General features: G+C 38.3%; 1 protein-coding gene across 2 annotated transcripts in view; it reads right to left on the bottom strand.

The window, feature by feature from the left end:
* Positions 1-2,952: 2,952 nt before the first annotated feature.
* Positions 2,953-27,118, bottom strand: part of LOC129275758 (E3 ubiquitin-protein ligase MIB2-like) — a 37,061-nt gene continuing 12,895 nt past the window's right edge. The window contains exons 11-22 of one of the 2 annotated variants that reach the window (XM_064109849.1): positions 26,717-26,865; positions 24,480-24,636; positions 23,065-23,219; positions 20,042-20,168; positions 18,174-18,383; positions 16,863-17,038; positions 16,199-16,293; positions 15,357-15,622; positions 13,925-14,033; positions 10,066-10,131; positions 5,870-5,953; positions 2,953-4,224 (exon numbers count right to left, since the gene is read on the bottom strand). In XM_064109849.1, coding sequence (XP_063965919.1) covers positions 3,944-4,224; positions 5,870-5,953; positions 10,066-10,131; positions 13,925-14,033; positions 15,357-15,622; positions 16,199-16,293; positions 16,863-17,038; positions 18,174-18,383; positions 20,042-20,168; positions 23,065-23,219; positions 24,480-24,636; positions 26,717-26,865 — 1,875 coding nt within the window. In that variant the 3' untranslated portion in view covers positions 2,953-3,943. The remainder of the gene's footprint in view (positions 4,225-5,869; positions 5,954-10,065; positions 10,132-13,924; positions 14,034-15,356; positions 15,623-16,198; positions 16,294-16,862; positions 17,039-18,173; positions 18,384-20,041; positions 20,169-23,064; positions 23,220-24,479; positions 24,637-26,716; positions 26,866-27,118) is intronic. The other variant, XM_064109850.1, reaches the window with a different exon arrangement.

The raw sequence follows: 27,118 nt of genomic DNA, 5'->3' as shown, positions 1-27,118 counted from the left end.
TAGTGTACTGAAATTGAATTTTTATATGTGCTAGTCTTGTGTGAAGACCCACTCATTTGTCAAAGTTTCGATCAGGGTCTGTGCCTGCAGACTATATTGTAGATGGCCTTTCTATTACACAGCTAAATATGAAATACAAAGCTCAAATCATGAGTCCTGAAATGGAAAAAGTGAGGTCTATTCAGAATTACACAAAATGCTTGAAAATTTCCATTAATTTTCTTAACCATAGAATATGATACAGTGACAGATTTACATGGCATTTTCCCAAATACTGACATTTTGAAATGTATAAAAAATAATGTATTGTGATGAAAAAAAAAAGGAATGTCTTGCAATGAAAATAAATGAAAGAAATTTGAAGTTGTTTAATTCTCATAATTCATTTGATATATAATCATATTCTGTAATAATTCTATTTCAAGTAGAGATACAAAAGAATTAAAGCACTTCAATCAACAACTTCAGTCGATGAAATTAAATTTGTTCCCCTTGATAAAATATCACTTAGAAAAAAGTACATTTGTAGAGAGAGAGAAAAAAAAACATTAACTTGTATACTTAACACCCTTTGGCTCTAATGAGGTATCGTCATTTCTAACCAAATCATTCAACAAATATAGCAAGTGCACTTCTCCAAGAAAGAAAATATATCAAAATTACTTAACAAAACCCCTGATTTATCAAAGGCATAATGGAGAAATTGACACCATTCTCACTACCTTCCTAAAACTAGTTTACTGGAAAATAGTTTAACATGTAATTAGAACGGTCGAAGCGATCTTGGAAGCGATCTTCCAAACCGGTAAATAAAACAACCTCACGATGTAGTTTTCAAGAACGCTTTGCCTTGTTAAACTGGTTTTAGCATAAGTGAGGACACAACCGTTCTTCGGGAAGCGATCTTCGCACATTTTGAGCCACTACGACAACACACTGTGTGTAAAATGCGTACGCCGCAGTTTCGAATTTCGCGCGAAACGTGTGTTACCCCACTGAGAGCGTTCCCATAGCAACAAGATTGCTTTACTTGAAGTGATTTTGAAAACCACTGATCAAATGGGAATGCTAGCAAAGCGATCTTCCAAATTGGTTTCCTGAACCGGTTTCCAGTAAACTAGTTTTAGAGAGCGTAATGAGAACGGGGTCATTGTTTCCTTTAGAAGTGAATACCTGCGAACCCTGTGAGCCAAGAAATTGCTAAAGGCACCGCACACCCGATTTTGAAAGAAATCACAGTTTGCTCATTTTCTGACAATGTGAAGAAAAGTACCTTATCATGAAGTTCAAATTAACTGAAAGAAAACTAATATAACAACTTCGGATGACTGCAAGCCTTTATTTTGTAGAAAAGGTCAAGTTAGTTTCAAATCCTAGCCAATCCTACAAATGCTTTCAGTCATTAGGACTAGAAATCAAATTCACTTTTATTCAAGGATACTAGCATAGTCACAGATTTAAACATAGGTATTTGTACAATGATTTAGAACTTTTAACAGATGTTTCATGTCTCAATATTGGCCTAAAATTCTACTACTGTTATTCCAAAAACAGATCGCAGTCCAATTCTCGCTACCCCAAATAGGAACAAAAATCTCATAATGCGCGAGACGAGATAATTTTCACTCCGTCGGGTCGTCATCACCACTTCCGGTTTAGAGTCATGCTCGCGCGAGGTTCGCGATACTGAGTTTTCCACCACGCTGAAATCGATGCCAATCAGCGTAATATGTACAGAGTATAATACTTTTTATTACATTTGGTCAGTTTTGATTCCATTTAAATTATAAATAAAAATAAAAAATATATTTCACGTGAGAATAATTTTTATTCATGTTTTTATTTGGTTATAAAAAAATCAAGCAAATAATGAATATCTTAAAATTTTGCATTTAGCGACCGGCCTGACATCACGATCGTATTCAACTAGACACTAAATATATTCAGCATTCATTTCGTTCAATTTTTCGTCGACCACAAAATGGATAAAAATCAGTTTCGGAACTTAAAAAAATCTTAACTGACAGATGAATACCGTGCAATGGAAAGCGTCAGGCAGAATTAGTGACTTTAGCTGAAAAGGCTGTAAAACTGTTAGTGAAAGAGAGGGTTGTGATCACGAACTTTCCGAGCGAAAGCTACGTTGTGTTGTTGTGCATGACGGCACTGTTGATCTAAATGGCAAAACAGTGCGTTGGACTTCCGAACAGGAAGTTGTAATACCGAAAAAGCTATCCCATAATGCAATGCACGTTACAGGGATTTTCCCGGATCTCGGCGAAATCGCTATTTGGGGTAGCGAGAATTGTAAGGCGTGCAGTGGCCTTAAGGGATTTCCAGAAAAAGGAACATCTTATGATTCCTACTCAATACTACAGAGAAATCTACACAGAAATTGGAACAAGTTAAAGTGACAATTTTCTTTTCTCCAAAATGGGAATATTCCTATGAACTAGGAACACTTGGCATTTTCATGTCAGAAGTTCTTAGCTTTACCATGAGCCTCCTATGCAAACCCTTCACTCGAGTTAAGGGTCTGAATGTGCAGCCTATAAAATAATGGCTTGTGTACTGAAGGCCCTCTTACTAAATTGCAACAGCAAGTTTTACATGCTAGTTTTTGCGTGAAGACCACTTGATGATCAAAGTTTCAATCAGGGTCTGTGCCTGCAGACTACTTTACCATTGTGATGTTACCTGTCCCTGGGGATAAATACCCAGCATTCTTATTTTCATTTAACATTGAGACGTATGTTGTTGCTGTGCGGCTCAATATGACGCATATGACTTTCTACACAGGTCCCACTTGTCACCTGTGTCTGTGATATGTTACGATGAAGCCCAGAAAAAAATCACATCCAAAAATCATTATTTCATGCTTCAAAAAAGCAAAATATAAAGTGACTGGACACCATCGTAATTTCATCACAAACACTTATGTGTTCTATTATTATCGGCACGATAGAAATTATACAAGATCTTTGATTATAACGTACATTGTATCACAAGCATTTCTTTTGATTTTTTGGTTCGTTTCAGAGTTTTTAGGTTGATAGAAAGGTATCCATGTGCATATTTCATCCCTCCTTTTATTTTAAATTACATGTCTATAATGTTAACTCGTACCTTTAATAACAAAATAGTACATGTTCTTACATCATAACATCGGATAGATATTGCAGTTTTACAGCTTTATGTGATGTCAATTGGAGATTAATTCATGATAAGAGTGTACTGTATATATGGATTCGTGGTGACTTTCCTCCACATGAGGTATCCATTTTGCATCCTATCCCAAGGACTCAGTGGCTTCCACATTGTCATCCAGTCTGCATCTCTGAAAGTACGTAGGAAGAATTCTACCAATTCAGTTGAGAAGACACTGCTTTCAGACTAACGACTCTTCTCGAGGACCTTTTGCCTCAAAGTGTTGTTAGACTGATCATCCTCAAAAAGCAGTAAAGGGGTTTTGAAAAACACTACTCTTTTTTAAAATCCGACTTAAAGCACTGTTTCTGGATAATTTCTTTCCTCCTTTACTTGTTGGATTGGACACCATTATCAACAGTTTTATGCAATAAAATCATTGGAACCACCGAATTCGGCGGTGTGGTGATCCATTTGTACGGGGTACTGTGCAGACTATGCAGACCACAGGCTAGCTGTATTCCCCGCAATTTTTGTATAAGCACCCTTTGTAAACTCCCCAAAAGCTTAAAGGTGCGCACTGAAATGCAAATCAATAAAAACACAGACATTTCAGATTTCGCAAATCCGCCACAATGAGTAATCTTTCTACCCCTTGACCTGTACCCTCTCCTGCCAGCAAAAGTCGAACAATAAAACGTAGTCCATTGAAGTGCACTCTCAATCAGCATTTACCATAAGTGTTTCAAAACGGTCTTTCTACCCTTGAAAATTCTGGCATTAACGTACCATCCCGCTAATTAAAAAGCACAATTTTCTTGGTGATAGGCTTCCGACACAGAGGACACTGCTTGAGCGATCTTGAACACTTCTTGCACACGCTGTGGCCGCAGAGGAACACCACGTTCCGTTTGGTCTCCATGCAGATCGGACAAAGGACCTCCTCCTCCATCTGTTGATACTGCTCCTTGAGACGTTTCAGCTCCTCCTCCTTAGAGACACGCCCTGATGACGACGACGACGCCCCTCGTGGAGTTGACGAGCCCGAGGTTGATGCAGCTTGGGAACTCTTAGCTCCTAAAAAGCGAGACAAGATCAGAGTAATAATAATAATAACAACAGGTATTTTTAAAGCACTACTTGGGGGGAATCATGGTCTAGTGGTTAAGACTCCTGTCTTTCAATCAGAGGGACGTGGGATCGATTCCCAGCCAGGGCGTGTTTTCCTTCAGCAAGATATTTATCCACATTGTGCTGCACTCAACCCAGGTGAGGTAAATGGGTACCAGGCAGGAAGAAATTCCTCGAATGCCAGAGCGCCTGTAGGCAGCACGGCTATAGCCGGGGTAATAATAATACTAACATTATTGTAATGCGCAGTTGAGTATATACATATAGAAATTGCGCAATATAAATGTACAATTATTACTATTATTTGTTAAATTCTTAGACACAATGGGTGATTTCAAGAACAGCTTCATACATTTCAATGAACGATAATATTTACTCTTTCGGATTCTTGAATTGATTTTAGCCTTTTTATTCTGTACGATAAGATTTTACTGCAATTTTTCCCCAATGTCACTTTCGTCGAGAAATCTCATGTAAAGTTTAATTGATCAGAGGCGGGTGACGTCATGAGCTATCAATATATTAATAGTGATTTTTGTGAGCTGGTTCAGCAGCGTTTTCATGATCACGACACCATCACCGAACACCCTACTTGAAATTGCCCAATTGCTTCTCAACTTGGGATAGGGTATATATTATGGAAAACATTAGATACATTGAAAACAATTTTTTTCATCTCACTATGATGTTTAAGAAGGCCTAATGCTATCTAGTTCATGGTTATTCATCATGGGTTTTCACTGTAAAGATAACGTCCAAAGTATGTTGATCAACATACATTCATGAGTGAAAACACAAAATGCTAAAAGCATGCATCAAGATTCAATTAATTTATCTAATGTAACTGTGGGGGTACATATAACATAAATATTCTGACATGCATCTTATTAATGGCTAATATAACCACCATGAAAAATATGGAAAATACAATCTAATCTACAAGATTATATATTCAATTGTTTTCAAATAAAGTATACCAATTAATCATGCTATTTAATAAAGGAATAAAAGAGTTGAACAAATGGTAAAAGATACTCTGATATGGCATATAGGTATTTGTGATAATGCTCTTCGCAATTGTGCCAAAAAAAAAACGCTCCCAGTTTTCACTGGTAAATAGAGGTCATACAACCAGTGACAAAATATGCAGAATAATTTCTAACCTACATATTTGTTACAGTGCCCTCCACTTAAAACAAAAAATCTTCTGGACCCCCTTGCATAAAATCTATCCAAAGGTAACTACCATGGTAACATGGCTCAACAGCCAATCAAAATCAAGAATTCCATTAAAGATACCATTGGATGGCAAAGTTACCATTATGTTAACTTTTATGCAATGGGGCCCTGGTCTTTTTTTTTTAAAGGATAATCAAGGATCATGCACTTACCCATTTCAAAATGGGTAAACGTATGAACCATGATTTTATGAACCATGATTTTAAAATTCCCTGACTTAAAAAAAAAAAGCCTTGACCTTTATGGACCCTAAGGATGTGTCTCCATTCCTATATGAACAAATACTGCAAAGATAGTGACTCAATACTACAATGATTAGTGACTCTAATTAAAATAGAGAGTTGACATGAACCTTGTTTGGAGCTTGAAGGACGCTGATGATGGTGCTGTGATGACGATGAAGCTGACGGGGAGGAGATCGTGATACGGTGACCGGCTGGGGTGGGGTCGGGTTGGTAGAAGGCGGGGTCAGGGTGGTAGTGGGCGGGGCACGATAAAAAAACATGCATAAATCATAAGACGATGGACATGCAGGAGATCACGATGCATTGTGTGAAGTGAAAATGGACAATGAAATGACAAATCATCAAAAGACTAAAACAAAACAAAACATAAATATTGTGAAGGTGGTCTGGATGGATGAATCTACTTTGTCTCAATTTGAAGTAGGTGGACTACTGGAGTTGCTATATTTTCAATGAAAGATATCAATGAGAAAAGATTCAAAAGTGCCCATGTTTTCCTGACCATGTTACTGTACCTGTATTTTCCAAAATATATATCAATTTTATTGTGGCAAAATACACTTTGCATAATTTTCTTTTTAATTTATTCATTTATTTATCCTTTTTGGGGGGAGGGGGGAACAAACTCAACCAACAATGAATTCAAATATACAAATTTATAGACTAGAGTAATGATCTTGAATTTTTTTTTTTTCCTCTTCATGATTGAGTCACATACAAATCTTTAAATATACATATAGCTACAGGAAACACCGTTTTGATCTGAACAATCCTCTAGATTGGGGCAAAAAAAAAAAATCTGCTAGATTTTAAGGATCAATTTTTAAATATTTAAAGGAAGGCTCTTCGAAATTGACCAAAGAGCCTAAATATCAGAATTAGCTATTTCAATATTCTACTATTGTGTTAAATTATAAACCAGGACACAAAGTTAGGATATCAACTGAAAAGGGTATCCTCAAAAAAAAAAAACACAATGAGAGCAACAATAAGATTAATGAGGACTAACTTCAAAATATAAATGAAGGGAACAAATCTAGTGACCACATTTGAAGGCAATCAACATGCAAAACAAAATGTAACTATGACATGAAAATAATCAGGGTATAAAATAGTGCTGTAGCCGAACCGCCGAACCGAACGGTAGTTCGCCGAACATGGCACTTCCGAACCGAACAGAACCGAACCGAACACTAAGACTTGGTTCGGAAGTTCGGCAAAAAAAAAAAAAAAAAACGGCTTTCAGCTAATAAATTTATAAGTTTACACCCTTTCTAATCATTATATTTGCGCATTCTCTATTTAATCTTCTTTGCAATTGTATGTTGGAAGTATGCGCTTATTTTGCGGTTACTAGATTTTGTTTTCATTTTCATGTTGACATTGTGGTTTTTACGGCCCTGATTAAGAAAGGAGATCCGATGAATGATGTTGCGCGAGCTTGCGCTATAATCATTTTACTGGCTTTCATCATCTCTCGCTCTGTGGCCGAATCGCCGAAGCATGGTAAAGAAAACCAAAACTGTATGAGTGTTCATTGGTTAAATCTAATTATCTAAAATATTGTTGTTTTTAGGTGGCGAACAAGATTCTTGTTTGAAAATCTTCAAAGTATTTTGAATGAACGAGCTCAATAAACTGAAAGTGAAAGATGAAGTACCATTAATATTACGAATTACGATACGATGTGATTAAGATCGTAACTCGTGTATTGTTGCGGCGGAGAATAAAGATCTGATTGAGGTGATTGACATTATTATTGAGGTGTCGGCTCGATACTGTCTAGTTTTCATGATTTTAGAGAGAAGTAAAGAGTTTTGAAAACGAGAGATCCAGTGAAAGTGGGAAATAAAGTGAGTGACTGTTAGAGATGGAAAGGAGAGACGCAAAACAAATAATATAGAAATGAGATGAGGTGAAGTTATCTTTTTTATTATTATCAATCAGATGAAAATAAAAATCAAACACTCATGAATGATTACGGTATAGCATATAGCAAGATCCCCTTCCCCTCGTTGACAAGTTGAATGAAGAAAAAGCCATGCGGAAACATTCATCTCTTGGGGGAAAATGACCCCCAATCTTTACTTTTTTTTCCCTTTCTTATCAACTTCTCAAATTAACCATAAACAATTCGACGATAACTCTACTCCCCCTGTCCCATTACAGTCGTAAAACTTTGCATTCCACTTGGTCTGTATGTTCATGGTCGAATGAAATCTGACCAATGAAATCTCGGGAATTGCTCTTCAATCAGTGAGCTGAGTTTCGCGAGCAGACAAAGCACGTGGCTGCATGTACCGATGCGACAATCAGCGACATGCGATTGGTGGTTTAGTTCACCCATCGAGCCAATTAGCGAAAGGCGCATTACATAAGCACGCTTTCTTCGACACGCCCCTGGCCCTACTATGCCTACAGTTCAGTGCACTGGCGCTGGCCGCCTCGTATGTGATGCAATTGCCAATCACGTTTGGATGGCCGGACTGTTTATATAAATATTCATGAGCTCAGAGTCCCGCTATAGCCTAGCCTAGCTGGTACGAGTACAGTGCGAGCGCGAGCGTAGTTAATTTGGCAAGTATCCAAAGTGTGGTCCAGGTATGGACGACTAGGAAGAGTCGCCATTTTAGAACTGTGAGTTACCCAATAAATCTATCATCAGATAATCAAATTCGAGATAACAGTTGATTCGTTGAGCGCTATAACTTTCATAGTTTCATGTCAACAAGATAGAGATAAAATGGTTTGATGTGACAGAGGTACACGCGAGCACATGCAGTCAATCAAGTACAAATTGTCTACCGGTACGCTACGTATACCTGAATGAACTATAGCTTTATCAGTCTATCATTACCGAACCCCGAACCGAACCAATGTTCGGCAAATTTCTGCCGAACCTTGCCGAACCGAACCGAACCCGAACATGGCGCCTGACTTGCAGCACTAGTATAAAATGCAAATTCAATTAAACAAGACAAAGGAAACGGTAAATTCAAGTATGACAAAATGATAACAAATAATTTTAAGACAATTTTTCATAACTGAATCCATGCTGTGAGAATACCAACCCATAGATATAAACAAGTGGAATGCCTCTGGCCGTCTCACCTGCATCACGCGATTCAATATAGCAGCAGTGCTGATTTTGAAAACTACTATAACTTGCACAAGATGTTCAGTGATACTTGGTTACTCTTATTTCCACGTTTTATGAACTAGACCAATACACTTATAGAGATATGATGGCAATTCAACAAATACCCCCAACGTGGCCAAAGTTCTTTGACCTTACATGACCTTTGACCTTGATCATGTGACCTGAAACTCGCACAGGATGTTCAGTGATACTTGATTACTATTATGTCCAAGTTTTATGAACTAGACCAACACACTTTCAAATTTATGGCTGTAATTCAACAAATACCCCAATTTGGCCAAAGTTCATTGACCCTAAATGACCTTTGACCTTGATCATGTGACCTGAAACTTGCACAGGATGTTCAGTAATACTTGATTACTATTATGTCCAAGTTTCATTAATCAGATCCATAAACTTTCAAAGTTATGATGGTAATTCAACAGATACCCCCAATTCGGCCAAAGTTCATTGACCCTAAATGACCCTTGACCTTGGTCATGTGATGTGAAACTCATGCAGGATGTTCAGTGATACTTGATTAACCTTATGTATAAGTTTCATGAACTAGGTCCATATATTTTCTAAGTTATGATGACATTTCAAAAACTTAACCTTAGGTTAAGATTTTGATGTTGATTCCCCCAACATGGTCTAAGTTCATTGACCCTAAATGACCTTTGACCTTGGTCATGTGACATGAAACTCAGGCAGGATGTTCAGTAATACTTGATTAACCTTATGCATAAGTTTCATGAACTAGGTCCATATACTTTCTAAGTTATGCTGTCATTTCAAAAACTTAACCTCAGGTTAAGATTTGGTGTTGACGCCGCCGCCGCCGTCGCCGTCGGAAAAGCGGCGCCTATAGTCTCACTCTGCTATGCAGGTGAGACAAAAAGCTGGATGGAGCTTGCTGTATGCTGCCACACGCACGACCTTGAAGCTAAAGGAAAAGTACTCCATGACACAATTAACGGTATATGGGACCATACCAACAAGAAAGAAAACAACATGCACACACAAGAGAGAAAAGTGTGGAACTTTGTGCGCGCTTGACCTTTTGGAGTACTTTCAACGGCCTCAAAGAGTGAGTGCCTTGTTGCTCGATCCAGCTTTGTGATCTATCGACGATACCACCCACAGCGATGGCCGCCATCTTACCTTTATCAAGCATTTCTCTCACTGGTTGTTTACAGGTACTGCACGATTTCACTTTGTTACAGCATCCTACAAAATGATAATGAAAGGAAGAGAGGTGAAGACAGGATGATTAAAATTCAAGACACTACTCATCACCTACAAGACTCTACAAGGATAGTGTAGTAGGTTTCACGGTACATCATGTATCTTTCTTGGGCAAGTGTTGGTCCTAAAAAGAACTACCTTTTTCTGAACCAACACTTGCCCAAGAGAGATACATGGTGTACCGTGAAACCTACTACACTTTTCTTCTTCGCCATGGAAACCTTCAGAAATTACTCTACAAGGATTGCACCTTCATACATTTCAGAACTACTTCAACGGTATCACCTTCCGCGCACCCTTCATTCACAAAATCACCTACTCCGGAGGATCCCATCTGCACGTAACAAGTCCTATGGTTCTAGGACATTTGCCTTTACTGCACCTACACTTTGACACTGGAATGCTTTACCACTGCACATCAAAAGCAAGACCACAGTTGAAACATTCAAGAAAGCACTTAAATGTCACCCCCTTCACCATAAAATAAAATAAACTTTTATCGAACATTTACATTGTGTAGCTTACCTCTTATTTAATGTTTATGTTAAGTTATGTTATTATAATCATCTGACTTACCTGTTTTATGTAAAACGCTTTGAGATTAATATAAGTGCAATATAAGCTTAACATATTTATATTATCATTATTATCATTACGACCCTTTAAAGTTGAATTAAGAAGGGGGTGAGTTTCCATAAATATGGGTTCCACATACAATATATAGTATATATCAGTTGTTCAAACAGATAGCATGTCACAAAAATCCTCTGCCTTCTCGATATTTTGCTTTGAAAGTCTATGAAATTAGCCACCTGTCAGAGCCCGAGAGACGAGTGTACAGAAAATCACTCTGAGTGTGACGTCACCGGGGGGAATTTAGTATAAGAGGTGTCCGGATATAATACAGAAATGCTATGCAGAGAGAGAAAGATGATTTTACTTTTTTTTTTCAAACCAACTCAAATCAAACAAATAGGAATCGTATGTACAAATCTTTACTTTCCCTGCATAAAAAACATTATGAATAACTATCATGAACTCTTAAATCATGATGTAAGATTGCAAACAGTGAGATATTGAATGATATTTTCACTATTTCTCATTTATTTTATCACGATGTTCCATCAAGTGAGTAGCTGGAAAGTAATTCCGGCGGCTAGCTCAGCTCTGCGCGCGCTGCACGCCTATACAATACACACAACACCCAGGCATTGAGTGTACTGTACAGTAGTACAGTGGTCTGGTACCGATATGTCGACCCGCAGTTCATGAACATGCAGCGATCCCCTGGCGTCTTTTTCTTCTTTCCTTTTGTCTTTGACTCCATTTTTATATCCTCTGGATCATTTCCACTCATAGCTCATTCCACAGAACAATCTAGAATCAAACGTACTATTCTTCTCGGCCTTCCGAGTTGTTTTCTATATTTAATTACGCTAGAGGTCATCGTCACACATACAAACGCAATTCGCAAGTGAGTTGAAGACAGCAAGAAAGGTATGCGGTATAGTACGGTAGCTCGACAGCTAGCTGAGTCGGAGCGGGCGGCCGGTCGGCACAAAGCAATTCCGCAACCAACTGTGTTTCTTGCAAGAGCCGCGTCACACGCGGGTAAATATGTCACAATAACACGTCTGCTACGTTATCGACTGGTGAGAAGATCTCGATCAAATTTCATATTATTCGCCTTGAAATTATTCCTTTAAGGTCTATGGTATCATTCTGAGGGAGTTTACATATTAGGAATAATAGTACGGCCATAAATATACTTTTAATCATTTCCTCTTTGCAAGTTCTCCGGCTCGGAGATACAACTTCAACTGCAGTTTATTCCATTATGACTTGTTTCGCCACGGACACAGGAGTCCCGAACGAAAACAAGGCATTAAAATCATCTAAAATCGCTACAAAGAAGAACAGTTTTTACAATGTAGGGATATATTATTGACTATATGTCTTTGAATAATTATTACTTCCTTTCAGTATCGTTCACATAAAATCAATAGCGATAAAATGAAGTTTTGACACAAAAGTAAATATGAAGGCGTACGTGCATAGTACACAAAACGGCACTGCCTTGTTTACTACACCGGGACCGAATACCCCCCGGTGACGTCACAGTCAAAGAACACCCGTCTCGGTAGGCATTGCAGGAGCGAACTCAGGGAAAATGGGTAGGGATAAATCGTTCAAATTCACTATTTTGAAAAAAGAAAATGGGGGGTCGAATCACCTCTTAGTGTTTGGGGGGTTGTAAGGTTGCTATTAATGTAAATATCTCAATATTTGGAATCGTCTTCTTAATTCAACTTTAAACATAGAGTAGTCTTTGATTGCAGGGCTGATGTTTATGCTCGATTACAATGATAACTATGTACAATCAATTATTATTATGTGCAAAATCATCTGAATAAAAACATAGGTGGAATTGATACTGAATTTGATGTACAAATATTGTGTTTTTGTTTAAGGTGGGCAGTGGGGGTACAAATTTAAACAAAATTTTGTTTTTTCCATCAAAATTGTCTGTGTAAGCTTTTAAAATATACCTGATTTATGGGCTACATATAATTATTTTCAAGGTTCGTTCAGATTTAATTAATTGAAACTTCACCAAAAATATTTATGGTTGTGTTGATGTATGGATCGATAATGCATGTCAATCTGTGTTTTATGTATACCTGCATATGTTCCACTTAAGCGTTTGTTTCCTCAAATTATGGCTTTTCAGTCAAAATGCTAAAACTCAAGAAGTTTTCATTCAAATCTGTGGAGAGTTTGTTTTTCCATAAGAATATATAGTGGAGCGTTGTGGCCCAGTGGATTAGTCTCCGGACTTTGAAACAGAGGGTCGTGGGTTCGAATCCCAGCCATGGCGTAATTTCCTTCAGCAAGAAACTGATCCACAATGTGCTGCACTCAACCCAGGTGAGGTAAATGGGTACCGGTAGGAAGTAATTTCTCAAGGAGCTGTGTGCGCTTTGAACGCCTAGCTTAGCCGGGTAATATAGGAGCGCCTTGAGCACCCAACAAGGTGGATATGTGCGCAATATAAATACCCTCTATTATTATTATTATTATAAATGACGAGTTTTGGGAGTATCTAAAGGATCAACCAAGAATATCTAGTTTCTTTACATATTTTTTTCCCCCAAAATCAAGACAGCTGTTTTCTTTGAAAAGCGCTTATTAAATTTTAGCCTCCACGTTCTCGCCAGGTTCACTCTCAGGCAAAGCCAGGATGGTGTTAGACGATTTTGAGTATTGGACCATCTACTAAAAGAACCAGGGCCCTGTTTGCAATCAATCGCTAAATGTCAATGACCAATCAAGATCATCGTTGCATGCGCACCCTGTTTAAAATACTGACCGGGAACCAATCAGTGCGGCTCTTTCATATTTGCAATTCATCGCAAACCTTTGTGTTACGGAGCCCAGGGCCCCGTTGCATAAAAGTCACTATCATGGTAACTTTGCCATCCAATGGTAAATTTCATGGAATCCTTGATTCTGATTGGCTGATTAGCATTGTTACCATGGTAGTTACCATTGGATGGCAAAGTTACCACGATAGTAACTTTTATGCAAAGGGGCCTTTTATACAAACCAGGGGCCTGTAACACAAAGGTTAGCGATTCATCGTAAGCTTGATTTTCATGATTAATTGTACATTGTAGTCAATGCAATCAATCGTAGAAAAATGTTGTATGATCATTGCTTAGCTTTGTGTTACGGGACCCATATGACTTGGGTCTAGGAGTAGGTCAACACTCACCTCTGCACACATTCCGATGCCCACACGGTACCAACGTAATTTCAGCCTTGTTTGTAGAACAAATTGCACATTTCCTTTCCTCGACCTTCACTCTGTCCTTGACCTCCGCCTAGCAACAACAAATCGAGAGAAAATGAGAGAGCTTTGCGAATACCTAAGAATGGAACGGAAATATTTTCATGCAAACACCTTTTTGTATAAAATTGCAAATAATTCTGCTCTTGAGAAAGCGTAGCATTGACAGACTTATAGGCCCGAATTCACAAAGGTGGTTTTGAAAACCATCGGTTGAACCCATGGTTTATGGAGATTTCCTGTATAAATTACACTTAAATACCAAGTATATCAAAAATTACTACCTATACAAGGCATTTTAGCAGAAAAATAAATGTCATATTTCGCTGGCTACTTTCAATCCAAGTTCAACGGGGTAAACAACTGCCATGTTGCCCTCCCAGGGCTTTGCCCATAGGAATCCTGTACAAAACAGAGGACAATATTGGCCATATTTCTGCTAGTGCGCTTGTGCAGTTGAAACCGATTTTGATTGCTAATTTCAATATTTGAGAAATCTGGTTGGAACCAGTTTATGAACCAACGCATTGTAGATAATGTGCATACACAAACCCAGGCGCAATATTTCTACACGTTAAATGTATGTGTGCGACTGCAAGTTAACAATTTACGTCACAATTAATTGCTTGGCAAGGATTACTTTGCTAAGTTTGTGAATAACCTGAAATCAGAAGTAGTGATAAGCAAACAAGCATATAAATTGTTCCAAATAATAGCTTGAATTGCACATTGTACAGCCTCAAATACACTGTAGGTAATAATAATAACACTGACTGGCTCTTCTTTCTGGAAACGTCAAATATGTTGCCCTTAAAACTTTTGAAGTTCCCCTCAAGGCCAGTCAATATTATATAAATGTCCTGATGTGCGCTTTTGTCACAGTGTGCCAAATTGATGCCTTTTGCCATGGTAAGTACGCTATTTTATCCATGAATCCACTGTTTTGAATTAACGAGTCAACTCTTCAAACAGTGGACTCATGAATAAAATAACATGGATAATCATGGCAACAGGCATCAATTTGGCGCACTGTGACAAAAGTGCACATCAGCATTGGACAATTTTTAATATATGCGGTAAATAAGCGTAATTTATACAGGAAATCTGCATAAACCATGGGTTCAACTGATGGTTTTAACAACCACCTTAGTGAATTCGGGCCATAGTGCCAGAGCAACATAGAATGTCATCAGCACAAATCCCTGATGCCCAGAGCACACAACGCGACAGGATGGCACTAAAATCTTATTGCAACCAAATTGTAGATATGTGATTTTAAACTTGAAAAATAAAACAGTAATAAGGATCTTTTGGAAACATTACAGACTGAATATAAAGGATGAATGGACATACATACCTTACACGAGTAGCACTTCTGGAAGAGTGCCGCACAGTCCATGCACGCCACCTGATGGCCGCAGGGTTTGAACTGACAGTTGGCGGGTTTCTCGCACATCCTGCAGTCCGACATGATCGCCTCAAGGTTGGCTGGGGAATCCCCCGAGGGACCCTCCACGGGTGCAGGAGGTCCGGCTGGTGTGGACGGTCCGGCCGGCGCAGGAGGTCCGGCTGGTGTGGACGGTCCGGCCGGGGTGGATGGGCCTCGGACATTCTGGGAGGTACCTGCAGAAGAGATAATGTGATAAGACTAGTATATCTTTGTTGATAGTTATTAATTTAAAAAACAGTTAATTTTTTTTCTGAGGCTACTAATTACATCAAACTGCAGAAATCTGTGACATTTGATAAGTTTTAACCCTATCTAGTGGTATTTTGGGAGATCATATGGCCGGGGAGAGGCCTCGCAGGCGCCCCCTTGAGATCTCGGCCGTCGTCCGCACAATCGCGCCGAAAATTGGCACGCAGGTTATCAAGGACATATTCAACAAAATTGTTTAGTATTTATTTCATGCATTGATTATGCTAATTTATGCGTAATTAGTATGCAAAATCATACTTTTTCCTGTAACTCCCTGTAAAGCTTCAAATGTTCTAATTTTTGGGTTAGGGTTTTGTTATGTTTTTTTTTTTCATTCGTGCAATGGACAGAATACTTCATTCAGTGAAAGATAAAATGAATGATGCACTCCACTCAGCTACCCCTCGTTGAATGGATCATTCATTTCATTTTTCACCAAATAAATAAAGTATTCTGTCCTTTGCACTCATAAACAATTTATTTGTATACTATTGCTTTACCTGGTGTATCTCCTCTGCTAGCCAGGAGTCTCTCTTGACTTGCGCTCCTCTGTCTTCTACCCTGCTTGGAATCTTTATCATGTCTCTGCTTTTGTCTATGAAACACAAAAGAAACAACCGAATAAATAGATATTCAAAATTTATTGTCATGCTCAAAGTAAAAGTAAATCAACATTGGCATTAAAAAATCATAGAGAATCAAAACAATCACATTACTTGACTCTAGTATTCACCATGGCTTGCGTTGCGTTGATTATCATCATCATCATAAAAATCATCATCACCATTATCATCATCATTATTGTTATCATCATCATCATGATCATCATCATCATCATCATCATCACCATCATCACCATCATTATCATCATTATCATTATCATTATCATCATCATCATCATCATCATCATCATCATCATCATCATCATTATTATCATCATCATCATCATTATTATCATCATCATCACCATCATCATCATCATCATTATCATCATCATTATCATCATCACCATCATCATTATTATCATCATCACCATCATCATCATCATTATCATCATCACCATCATTATTATCATCATCATCATAACCATCATTATTATCATCATCATCATCATCATCATCATCATTATCATTGTTATCATTATTATTTTCTTCTTATTCTCACCTTCTCTGATCATAGAGCTGCAACAGGTAGTTCTTGATCTTGATATCCAGGACCAGGTCTAACGGAGACTTGCTCTGGTGGTTCCTATGAGTTAGACTACCTCCGGCCTTGACCAAGAAACAGACCGTCGCTATCGCCATGTTCACCACCAAACCACTGACTATCTTGGTTCGGTACTGCAGAAAGAAAGATAAAATCAAACTTTTTAAACATACAACCCATTACCATGTAAGACTGCAAGGTCTGCCAGAAATTTGCTTCAATTCAAAATTACTGAAAATCTCAATAAAAATATTTTATAATAGCACTGAGCTAAAAATGTATATACCGGTAGTACTACTTGTTAGGAGAGAGGTGCGTCGTCTCTCACAGTATAAACCATTTGTCATAACAGGTGGCACACTGCAAACCCTATACAACACAACTTTACGAGGACAATTTTATACATACAAAATGCTAAAAGCTGAATGAAAAGTGAGTTGTCTTTCTTGGCAAACACTCGTAATGTCATAGGAGACAGCAAGGCTACAAGCTGCCTAAAGCCCATCGATCACCTTACCGCTGGTCTCCGATCCAATTTTGGAAGAAATTGCAATTTGCTTAGTCATCTCTCTCAACAAACACTCTTATGCCAAGACTATAAGCTGCCTAAGATAGGGAACAACTTAAAGGTCAAGTCCACCCCAGAAAAATGACGATTTGAATAAATAGAGAAAAATTTAACGAGCAAAACACTAAAAATTTCATCAAAATCGGATGTAAAAGAAGAAAGTTATGACCTTTTTAAGTTTCGCTTATTTTTCACAAAACAGTTATATGCACATCTCAGTGACATGCAAATGAGACAGTCAATAATGTCCATCACTCACTATTTCTTTTGTTTTTTATTGTTTGAATTATACAATATTTCATGTTTACAGATTTGACAATAAGAACCAACTTGACTGAACCATATAGTATTAAAACAATGCTAATTCCACATGTTCCGGGAGGAATTAATCTTTGTTTCACTTGACAATGAGGATAAAATCAGAATATTTCATATTTCATATAATGAATTACAAAGGAAATAGTGAGTGGATGACGTCACCAGTCTCCTCCTTTGCATACCGACCAGGATGTACATATAACTGTTTTGTGAAATTAAGCAAAACTTGAAAATATCATAACTTATTTTACATCCGATTTTGATGAAATTTTCAGTGTTATGCTTGTTGAATTTTTCTCTTTTTATTCGAATCAATTAATGGTTGGGGTGGACTTGTCCTTTAAAACTTAAAGAAAGGGCCAATACAGTACATGAAATATTACCAGTTGAATGAGGGGTGAATCGTCTCTCTCAGCATACACTTCTTGCCGAACCAAAGCTAGATGTAGACTTGTATCGCCGTCCTCGTCCTCGGCCGATACCTCGGCTCCTTTCGTCACCAGAAGCTCGATGACATGGGTGTGGCCTTGGCCCGCTGCCAGGATCAGGGGGGTCTGACGACGGTTGTTCCGCACGTTCATGTCACCGTGCCCCTACAATGGAAAGGAAAGGAAGGATGGAGGAGGAGAATAAGATGGAAGGGATGAGAATAATGAAAGAATGGAGTAGGGATCGCACAATGAGCAGACATTGGATTTGAAAAGTTTGCAGTTCATTATAAATCATTTAATATCATTTTAAAAATATTTTTACCAATATCATTAAAAAACATAATAGGTGTGGGGTAGTGAAACAAGATGAATGCCTCTGGCCGTCTCACCTGCATCACGCGATTCAATATAGCAGCAGTGCTGATTTTGAAAACTACTATAACTCGCACAAGATGTTCAGTGATACTTGGTTACTCTTATTTCTACGTTTTATGAACTAGACCCATACACTTATAGAGATATGATGGTAATTCAACAAATACCCCCAACGTGGCCAAAGTTCATTGACCTTACATGACCTTTGACCTTGATCATGTGACCTGAAACTCGTACAGGATGTTCAGTGATACTTGATTACTCTTATGTCCAAGTTTCAAGAGAAAGATCCATCAACTTTCCAAGTTATGATGGTAATTCAACAGATTCCCCCATTAAGCCAAAGTTCATTGACCTTTGACCTTGGTCATGTGACCTAAAATGCGCAAAGGATGTTCAGTGATACTTGATTACTCTTATGTCCAAGTTTTATGAACTAGACCAACACACTTTCAAAGTTATGGCGGTAATTCAACAAATACCCCAATTTGACCAAAGTTCATTGACCCTAAATGACCTTTGACCTTGATCATGTGACCTGAAACTTGCACAGGATGTTCAGTAATACTTGATTACTATTATGTCCAAGTTTCATGAATCAGATCCATAAACTTTTAAAGTTATGATGGTAAATCTACAGATACCCCCAATTCGGCCAAAGTTCATTGACCCTAAATGACCATTGACCTTGGTCATGTGACGTGAAACTCATGCAGGATGTTCAGTGATACTTGATTAACCTTATGTATAAGTTTCATGAACTAGGTCCATATATTTTCTAAGTTATGATGACATTTCAAAAACTTAACCTTAGGTTAAGATTTTGATGTTGATTCCCCCAACATGGTCTAAGTTCATTGACCCTAAATGACCATTGACCTTGGTCATGTGACGTGAAACTCATGCAGGATGTTCAGTAATACTTGATTAACCTTATGGCCAAGTTTCATGAACTAGGTCCATATACATATTAAGTTATGCTGTCATTTCAAAAACTTAACCTCAGGTTAAGATTTGGTGTTGACGCCGCCGCCGCCGCCGCCGTCGCCGCCGCCGCCGCCGTCGCCGTCGCCGCCGCCGTCGGAAAAGCGGCGCCTATAGTCTCACTCTGCTATGCAGGTGAGACAAAAAATCATATTTATGTTCAGGATATTTTGTCCTACTCCAAATCATATTTCATATTGAACCATATCGCGATTATGGGGCCCTTTTGCAACTTACAAAATGTATATTTTGAAGGGCTTTTTTTTTTCCTAATTCAGTTAAATTCAAAGGATATTTTGTACTGAACATTATAGGATATATGGGGCCTTCCTGGAATTGACAATTTTCTTTTTCATTTATTTTAGGGAGTGCAAATTGAAAACAAGTTCAAAACTGTTTTTTGTCTTATTTGTATCAAATATCAAATATTCTAGTTCAAAATGAAGTTAAACAGGACATACCTGTACTAATAGGGTCTCAACCACATCTCTATGACCATTGAGAGCCGCTAGATGAAGAGCAGCATAGCCGTCGTCTTTCTTCAGGTTCACAAGCTGTCTGGCCTTGGTTACCAATTTCTCAGTGGCACTGAAAAGAGAGAAAACCACTTAAAGACTGTCTATCACCAGATTTCATGGTAATGTGACACCATTAACAGTGAAAGTCAATCAGACTTACTGGAATCTGTAATTTTGATTCAATGGAATCATACGATAAGATGGGCTCAAGAATGTAAGCAACCTAATTGTCAACTAACGTCAAATGGTAAGTGCATTTACATGTAATAACCCCACTGTGCAACACATTTCCAAGCAAAAAATGATAATCCTTTGTCGAAAGTTGCTGATAATCCAAGTGACGTTTTTGCGTAACTCGGTCAAATTTGATTACAAGAGCATACGAGACGGCCAAACTTAGGCCTTATTTTAGATCCAAGATCCAATATTAAAAAAAGTTACTATGATAGCAACACCTGTCAGAATATCAACTTTCATTGGAAGAGCCAACCAGGAAGCAAAATTTTCACTGTTATCATGGTAGTTGACATTCCAGCAAGAGTTGCTATCATATCAACTTTTTATGAAATGGGGCCAGATGTCATTATTCAGTCTTTTTATTGCTGATATTCTAAGATTTTTCCAACTCCATTTGGAGAATGGTCAATATAAAGGAGTTCATTGGCAGAATGAAAGACCGCCATTGCGAGGATAAGAATTTTCGCTATATGTGTTTTACAACGCCTCGGAAATTTGCAAAAAATATGAAGAATGATAGACCCTTTCCCAGGTTAATCCATGGAAATGAGGAAAAAATATCTTAAAGCAAAAAGCAAAATCCCTAAGCAGCAGCATGTGTAGCTAGCTCGCAGTGATTCAAGTAGTGCTGCAAGTCAGGCGCCATGTTCGGGTTCGGTTCGGTTCGGCAAGGTTCGGCAGAAATTTGCCGAACATTGGTTCGGTTCGGGGTTTGGTAATGATAGACTGATATAAAGCTATAGTTCATTCAGGTATACGTAGCGTACCGGTAGACAATTTGTACTTGATTGACTGCATGTGCTCGCGTGTACCTCTGTCACATCAAACCATTTTATCTCTATCTTGTTAACATGAAACTATGAAAGTTATAGCGCTCAACGAATCAACTGTTATCTCGAATTTGATTATCTGATGACAGATTTATTGGGTAACTCACAGTTCTAAAATGGCGACTCTTCCTAGTCGTCCATACCTGGACCACACTTTGGATACTTGCCAAATTAACTACGCTCGCATCATACCAGCTAGGCCATGCCAGCGCATGCAGTCCCCTTGTAGCGGGACTCTGAGCTCATGAATATTTATATATACAGTCCGGCCAAACGTGATTGGCAATTGCATCACATACGAGGCGGCCAGCGCCAGTGCACTGAACTGTAGGCATATAGTAGGGCCAGGGGCGTGTCGAAGAAAGCGTGCTTATGTAATGCGCCTTTCGCTAATTGGCTCGATGGGTGAACTAAACCACCAATCGCATGTCGCTGATTGTCGCATCGGTACATACAGCCACGTGCTTTGTCTCCTCGCGAAACTTAGCTCACTGATTGTAGAGCATGTTCCCGAGATTTCTATGATTTCATTGGTCAGATTTCATTCGACCATGAACATACAGACCAAGTGGGATGCAAAGTTTTACGACTGTAATGGGACAGGGGGAGTAGAGTGATCATCGAATTGTTTATGGTTAATTTGAGAAGTTGATAAGAAAGGGAAAAAAAAGTAAAGATTGGGGGTCATTTTCCCCCAAGAGATGAATGTTTCCGCATGGCTTTATCTTCATTCAACTTGTCAACGAGGGGAAGGGGATCTTGCTATATGCTATACCGTAATCATTCATGAGTGTTTGATTTTTATTTTCATCTGATTGTTAATAATAAAAAAGATAACTTCACCTCATCTCATATTATTTGTTTTGCGTCTCTCCTTTCCATCTCTAACAGTCACTCACTTTATTTCCCACTTTCATTGGATCTCTCGTTTTCAAAACTCTTTACTTCTCCCTAAAATCATGAAAACTAGACAGTAGCGAGCCGACACCTCAATAATAATGTCAATCACCTCAATCAGATCTTTATTCTCCGCCGCAACAATACACGAGTTACGATCTTAATCACATCGTATCGTAATTCGTAATATTAATGGTACTTCATCTTTCACTTTCAGTTTATTGAGCTCGTTCATTCAAAATACTTTGAAGATTTTCAAACAAGAATCTTGTTCGCCACCTAAAAACAACAATATTTTAGATAATTAGATTTAACCAATGAACACTCATACAGTTTTGGTTTTCTTTACCATGCTTCGGCGATTCGGCCACAGAGCGAGAGATGATGAAAGCCAGTAAAATGATTATAGCGCAAGCTCGCGCAACATCATTCATCGGATCTCCTTTCTTAATCAGGGCCGTAAAAACCACAATGTCAACATGAAAATGAAAACAAAATCTAGTAACCGCAAAATGAGCGCGTACTTCCAACATACAATTGCAAAGAAGATTAAATAGAGAATTCGCAAATATAATGATTAGAAAGGGTGTAAACTTATAAATTTATTAGCTGAAAGCCGTTTTTTTTTTTTTTGCCGAACTTCCGAACCAAGTCTTAGTGTTCGGTTCGGTTCTGTTCGGTTCGGAAGTGCCATGTTCGGCGAACTACCGTTCGGTTCGGCGGTTCGGCTACAGCACTAGATTCAAGCGTGCATTATATCTGCAGCAGCAGTGCGCATTCAGCTAATTGCACATGCATTTATTTACCAAGCTCAATAAATTGAACTGTATTGTGACGGCACCTCTTAAATTAGGCAACGGTACATTTTGGATGGCATGTGTATGATGCTATGAACGTTGCATATTCAGCCAGCCATTCGCTGGCGTACAACAAGCTAAGTATGTGCTGTACAATATGATAATACAAAATTGCATCGATAAAGATAAAATTTTCTGGACTCACTAGTTATTGCCCTTGAGAGCAGCATGATGAAGAACATTAAATCCTCTCCTGTTCTTGAGGCTCAGGTCTGCTCCGTGAGCCTCAACTAGGAGATCGATGATGTCGCGGTTGTCTTTTGCGATGGCGTCGTGGAGTGCAGTGTCACCATACAGGTCCTACCAAAGTAGAGAGATAGTGTAATGAGATTTTGACATTGATTCTTGGTAGTGATGGGAAAATTTGTGATATTACTTTTCTAATCAATCAAAACAAATTATGGGCTTTATCTTATAATTTTTATAATTAAGAGATACAAATTAAGATCAACCTCAAGTTGAGTTTGATCGCATCTTTAGCATAACTTTGAAAGACAGGCCCAAGGTGTAGAAATTCACAATGCTTAAAATCACTGGAGAGATCAAATAGCTTGATTGAAAGAAAATGGTTTTCATCTTACTTTCACTGAAAATGGATTGCTAATGGAAAAAGGACATGGAACTCAGGGATAAATGTTATTTTCATGATCATCATAATCATCACCATCATCATCAGCAGCAGCATCACCATCATCATAATCATTATCATCATCATCAGTAACAGTATCATCAACATCATCAACATCATTATCATCATCATCAGTAACAGTATCATCATCATCACCACCACCATCATCATCAGTAACAGTATCATCATCATCACCACCACCATCATCATCAGTAACAGTATCATCATCATCACCACCACCATCATCATCATCATCAGTAACATTATCATCATCCTCATCAACATCATCATCCTCATTATTATCATCAGTAACAGTATCATCATCATCACCACCACCATCATCATCAGTAACAGTATCATCATCATCACCACCACCATCATCATCAGTAACAGTATCATCATCATCACCACCACCATCATCATCAGTAACAGTATCATCATCATCACCACCACCATCATCATCATCATCATCAGTAACATTATCATCATCCTCATCAACATCATCATCCTCATTATTATCATCAGTAACAGTATCATCATCATCACCACCACCATCATCATCAGTAACAGTATCATCATCATCACCACCACCATCATCATCAGTAACAGTATCATCATCATCACCACCACCATCATCATCATCATCAGTAACATTATCATCATCCTCATCAAAATCATCATCCTCATTATCATCAGTAACAGTATCATCATCATCATTAACATCATCATTGATCATCATCATATTCATCACCACCACCACCACCACCATCATCCTCATCATCACCATCATCATAATCATCATCATCAGCAGCATCAGTAACAGTATCATCATCACCCTCATCATCATCATCATCGTCACCACCATCATCATCCTCAACAACACCATTATAATTGCAAGTACTAATGCTCATCAGAAAAATTAAAAATTTTACCTGTAGATTAGGATTACATCTATGCCTGAGTAGCACCCGGACACAGTCCACAAAGCCTTTATTGACCGCTACATGCAGACTGCTACAGTTACCCTTGTTGACAACGTTCATGTCTGCATTCTTGCTGATCAGATACTCTACAATGTCAGGCTGTTTCCTGCAAATATACAAGAAGACCCAAGCTTCATGAAATTTTTCCGTTTGTGGTCGGTTATAAATTCCACCACATCTACTGATAAAATTTCATTTTATAAAAGTAAAAGTAAACTTCAGAGTAAATAGTTTTTAAATTTCATATCCTTTTCCCTCAAAATTTACTTATTATAGTGCAGATAAGGCAAAGTACTTAATCTCTTAGTAATAATAATTACAATATTCCACTTTTTAAAATGGCCCTTTAAAGATAAAAGAAAGTAGTTGCAGCAAATAATCAATTCATGAGGAAGTCTTTAAAACCAAGGTTAAATGCTACCATATTATCATAGATCTAGTTCTGGTACATTGAAATAAATTTATCTTTATGAAATCACGAAATCTTTGCTGAAAACCAATAATTATGATGATCGCAAACACAAAAAGGCATATGTGGGCAGGGGATCAATATTACTTGCAAAAATACCTGACCATACCATTCTGTGCTTATTTTGCTAATTTCTCAGCAATAACATTTTTTTTCCAGAGCCATTTGGCACATATTTTTTTTATTTATACATACAAACACTTGGGCGGTCATTTTATTGGATTCTGTTCGAACTCATTTTGGGATCTTTGCCACAACTGATATATATATATAATATATTGTAATGGCGTATCTATGTGCTCACTACCCCAGTCATCAGATCCTGGTTTGCCCATAAATTATATAAATCATGCTCTTTCACTGACACAACATTTGCTCCTGCGACAATTGCTCTGGGCTTAATTTCGTCTAAGATGTAGGGTTAGGGTTAAGGTTGCAATATCGTTTTATGTTAGGTTTCAGGTAGGGTATAGTGTTAAACCCATGGTTGAAGTTGGTTATTCCATTAGCGTGTGGAATTTAGAGTGGAGCAATTGTCGCCGGAGCAAATGTCAAAGAACCGCTCTTTCTCCACTCCCTGAAGAGCATTCCAAAAAGAGTTTCCAAAATCAATTGCTAGGCTTTTGCATCCTACCAGGTGCCCAATTTAGCAACTGGGTGTGGATTAATGCCTAGCAAAAGGACACAAGGCTGCAGTAGGATTCAAACACACAACTCTCGGATTACAAGACGAGAGTCGGAACCGCTGCACCGTGACCCTTCCACTATTTCTAAAAGCTGTTGCATACTAGAACAAAATGATCGCTAGATACAAAGCTGACAGAAAATACACATTTCAGTTGTCAATGGGTTAATTCTTTTTATTTTTATTTTGGTCGACTTATCAATGGGATAGTGAAGAGCAGTATCACTCTTCCAAACTTTCAGAAATCTATTAATTAAACATATACTTCTCCTGAATGGTTTTTGTTTTTATAATAATAGTTGCATTTATATAGCGCTTATTACACTTTGTTTCTAAGCGCTTTACATTGCAATTATTATTACCCCGGTCGTCGGATCCTGACATGCCTGCACACAATGTATGCACCTTCTCCACTCCCTGGAGAGCATTCCTACAAGAGTTCCAAGACTCAATTGCTAGACATACTTAATAGACTTTCGCATTCTACTGGGTACCCATTTAACACCTGAGTGGCAAATTGTGGATTGACGCCTTGCCAAAAGACGCTAAGCCATGGTGAGTTTCAAACACATGACCCTCTGATTGCAAGGCAAGAGTCAGAACCGCTACACCACGATGCTTGATTTTTACGTCCACTATTTAATTAAATCTGACTATGGCTTTTACTTTCCTTTTGTGTCAAATAGATAATCAAGGGGGATATTTTTCTCTTTTTTCAATTACTTGTTTCAGCTGAAGGCCTGGTCCCAATGGCTGATGGACACAAAACATACTCATTACGGATACAGCGGACATGCAAAATTTTGGGGTGACTCCATCCATTTTCATCCGCTCCAGACAATGGACAAAATGGGCAAACAATGAAATCACAGTGGACGGATGCTCGATGGATATAGAGTGTATGAAACACGTATGCAAATTGTACACAACGGATACATAAGGTTTTCCAACGGATGGCAAGATTCTTTTCCGCTTTACATCCTCTCTGTATCCGGAAGTGCAGTGGGACCAAGCCTTTAAATGTTGACTTACCCAAAGACAGCGTAGTGGAGTGCAGTATCGCCATCTTGATCCTGGAGTTCCATCGACGCTTTGCCGAGACTAAGAACCTTGATAACCTCTAGATGACCTTGGTGACTAGCTACCTGCAAAGCGGTCTTCCCAGAAACCCTTGCATTCACCTGAAACAGTTTCGAAGTCAAAAGCTGGGGATAAAGTGCTTGAAACAGGCTTTTACACATATCATATTTTTAGGGGTAAGAGATTAAAGTTGAAAAAAAGGGGATATAAGTGTTTGAATGCAAATATCTTTTGATATTTTTAGGGAAAGGGCAATTTTCTTAGGTCATGTTTCTATATTACAGTACAAATGGGGAAGGGGACAACGGACCTCAAAGACAGTTGAGAGGGGACTAGAGGCCAGTCAGCAGGTAG

This window comes from Lytechinus pictus, chromosome 14 (assembly GCF_037042905.1).
Source record: "Lytechinus pictus isolate F3 Inbred chromosome 14, Lp3.0, whole genome shotgun sequence".
Classification (NCBI taxonomy): Eukaryota; Metazoa; Echinodermata; class Echinoidea; order Temnopleuroida; family Toxopneustidae; genus Lytechinus; species Lytechinus pictus.
Note: the sequence above shows the minus strand (reverse complement) of the source record. Positions and strands in the feature narration are given on the sequence as shown.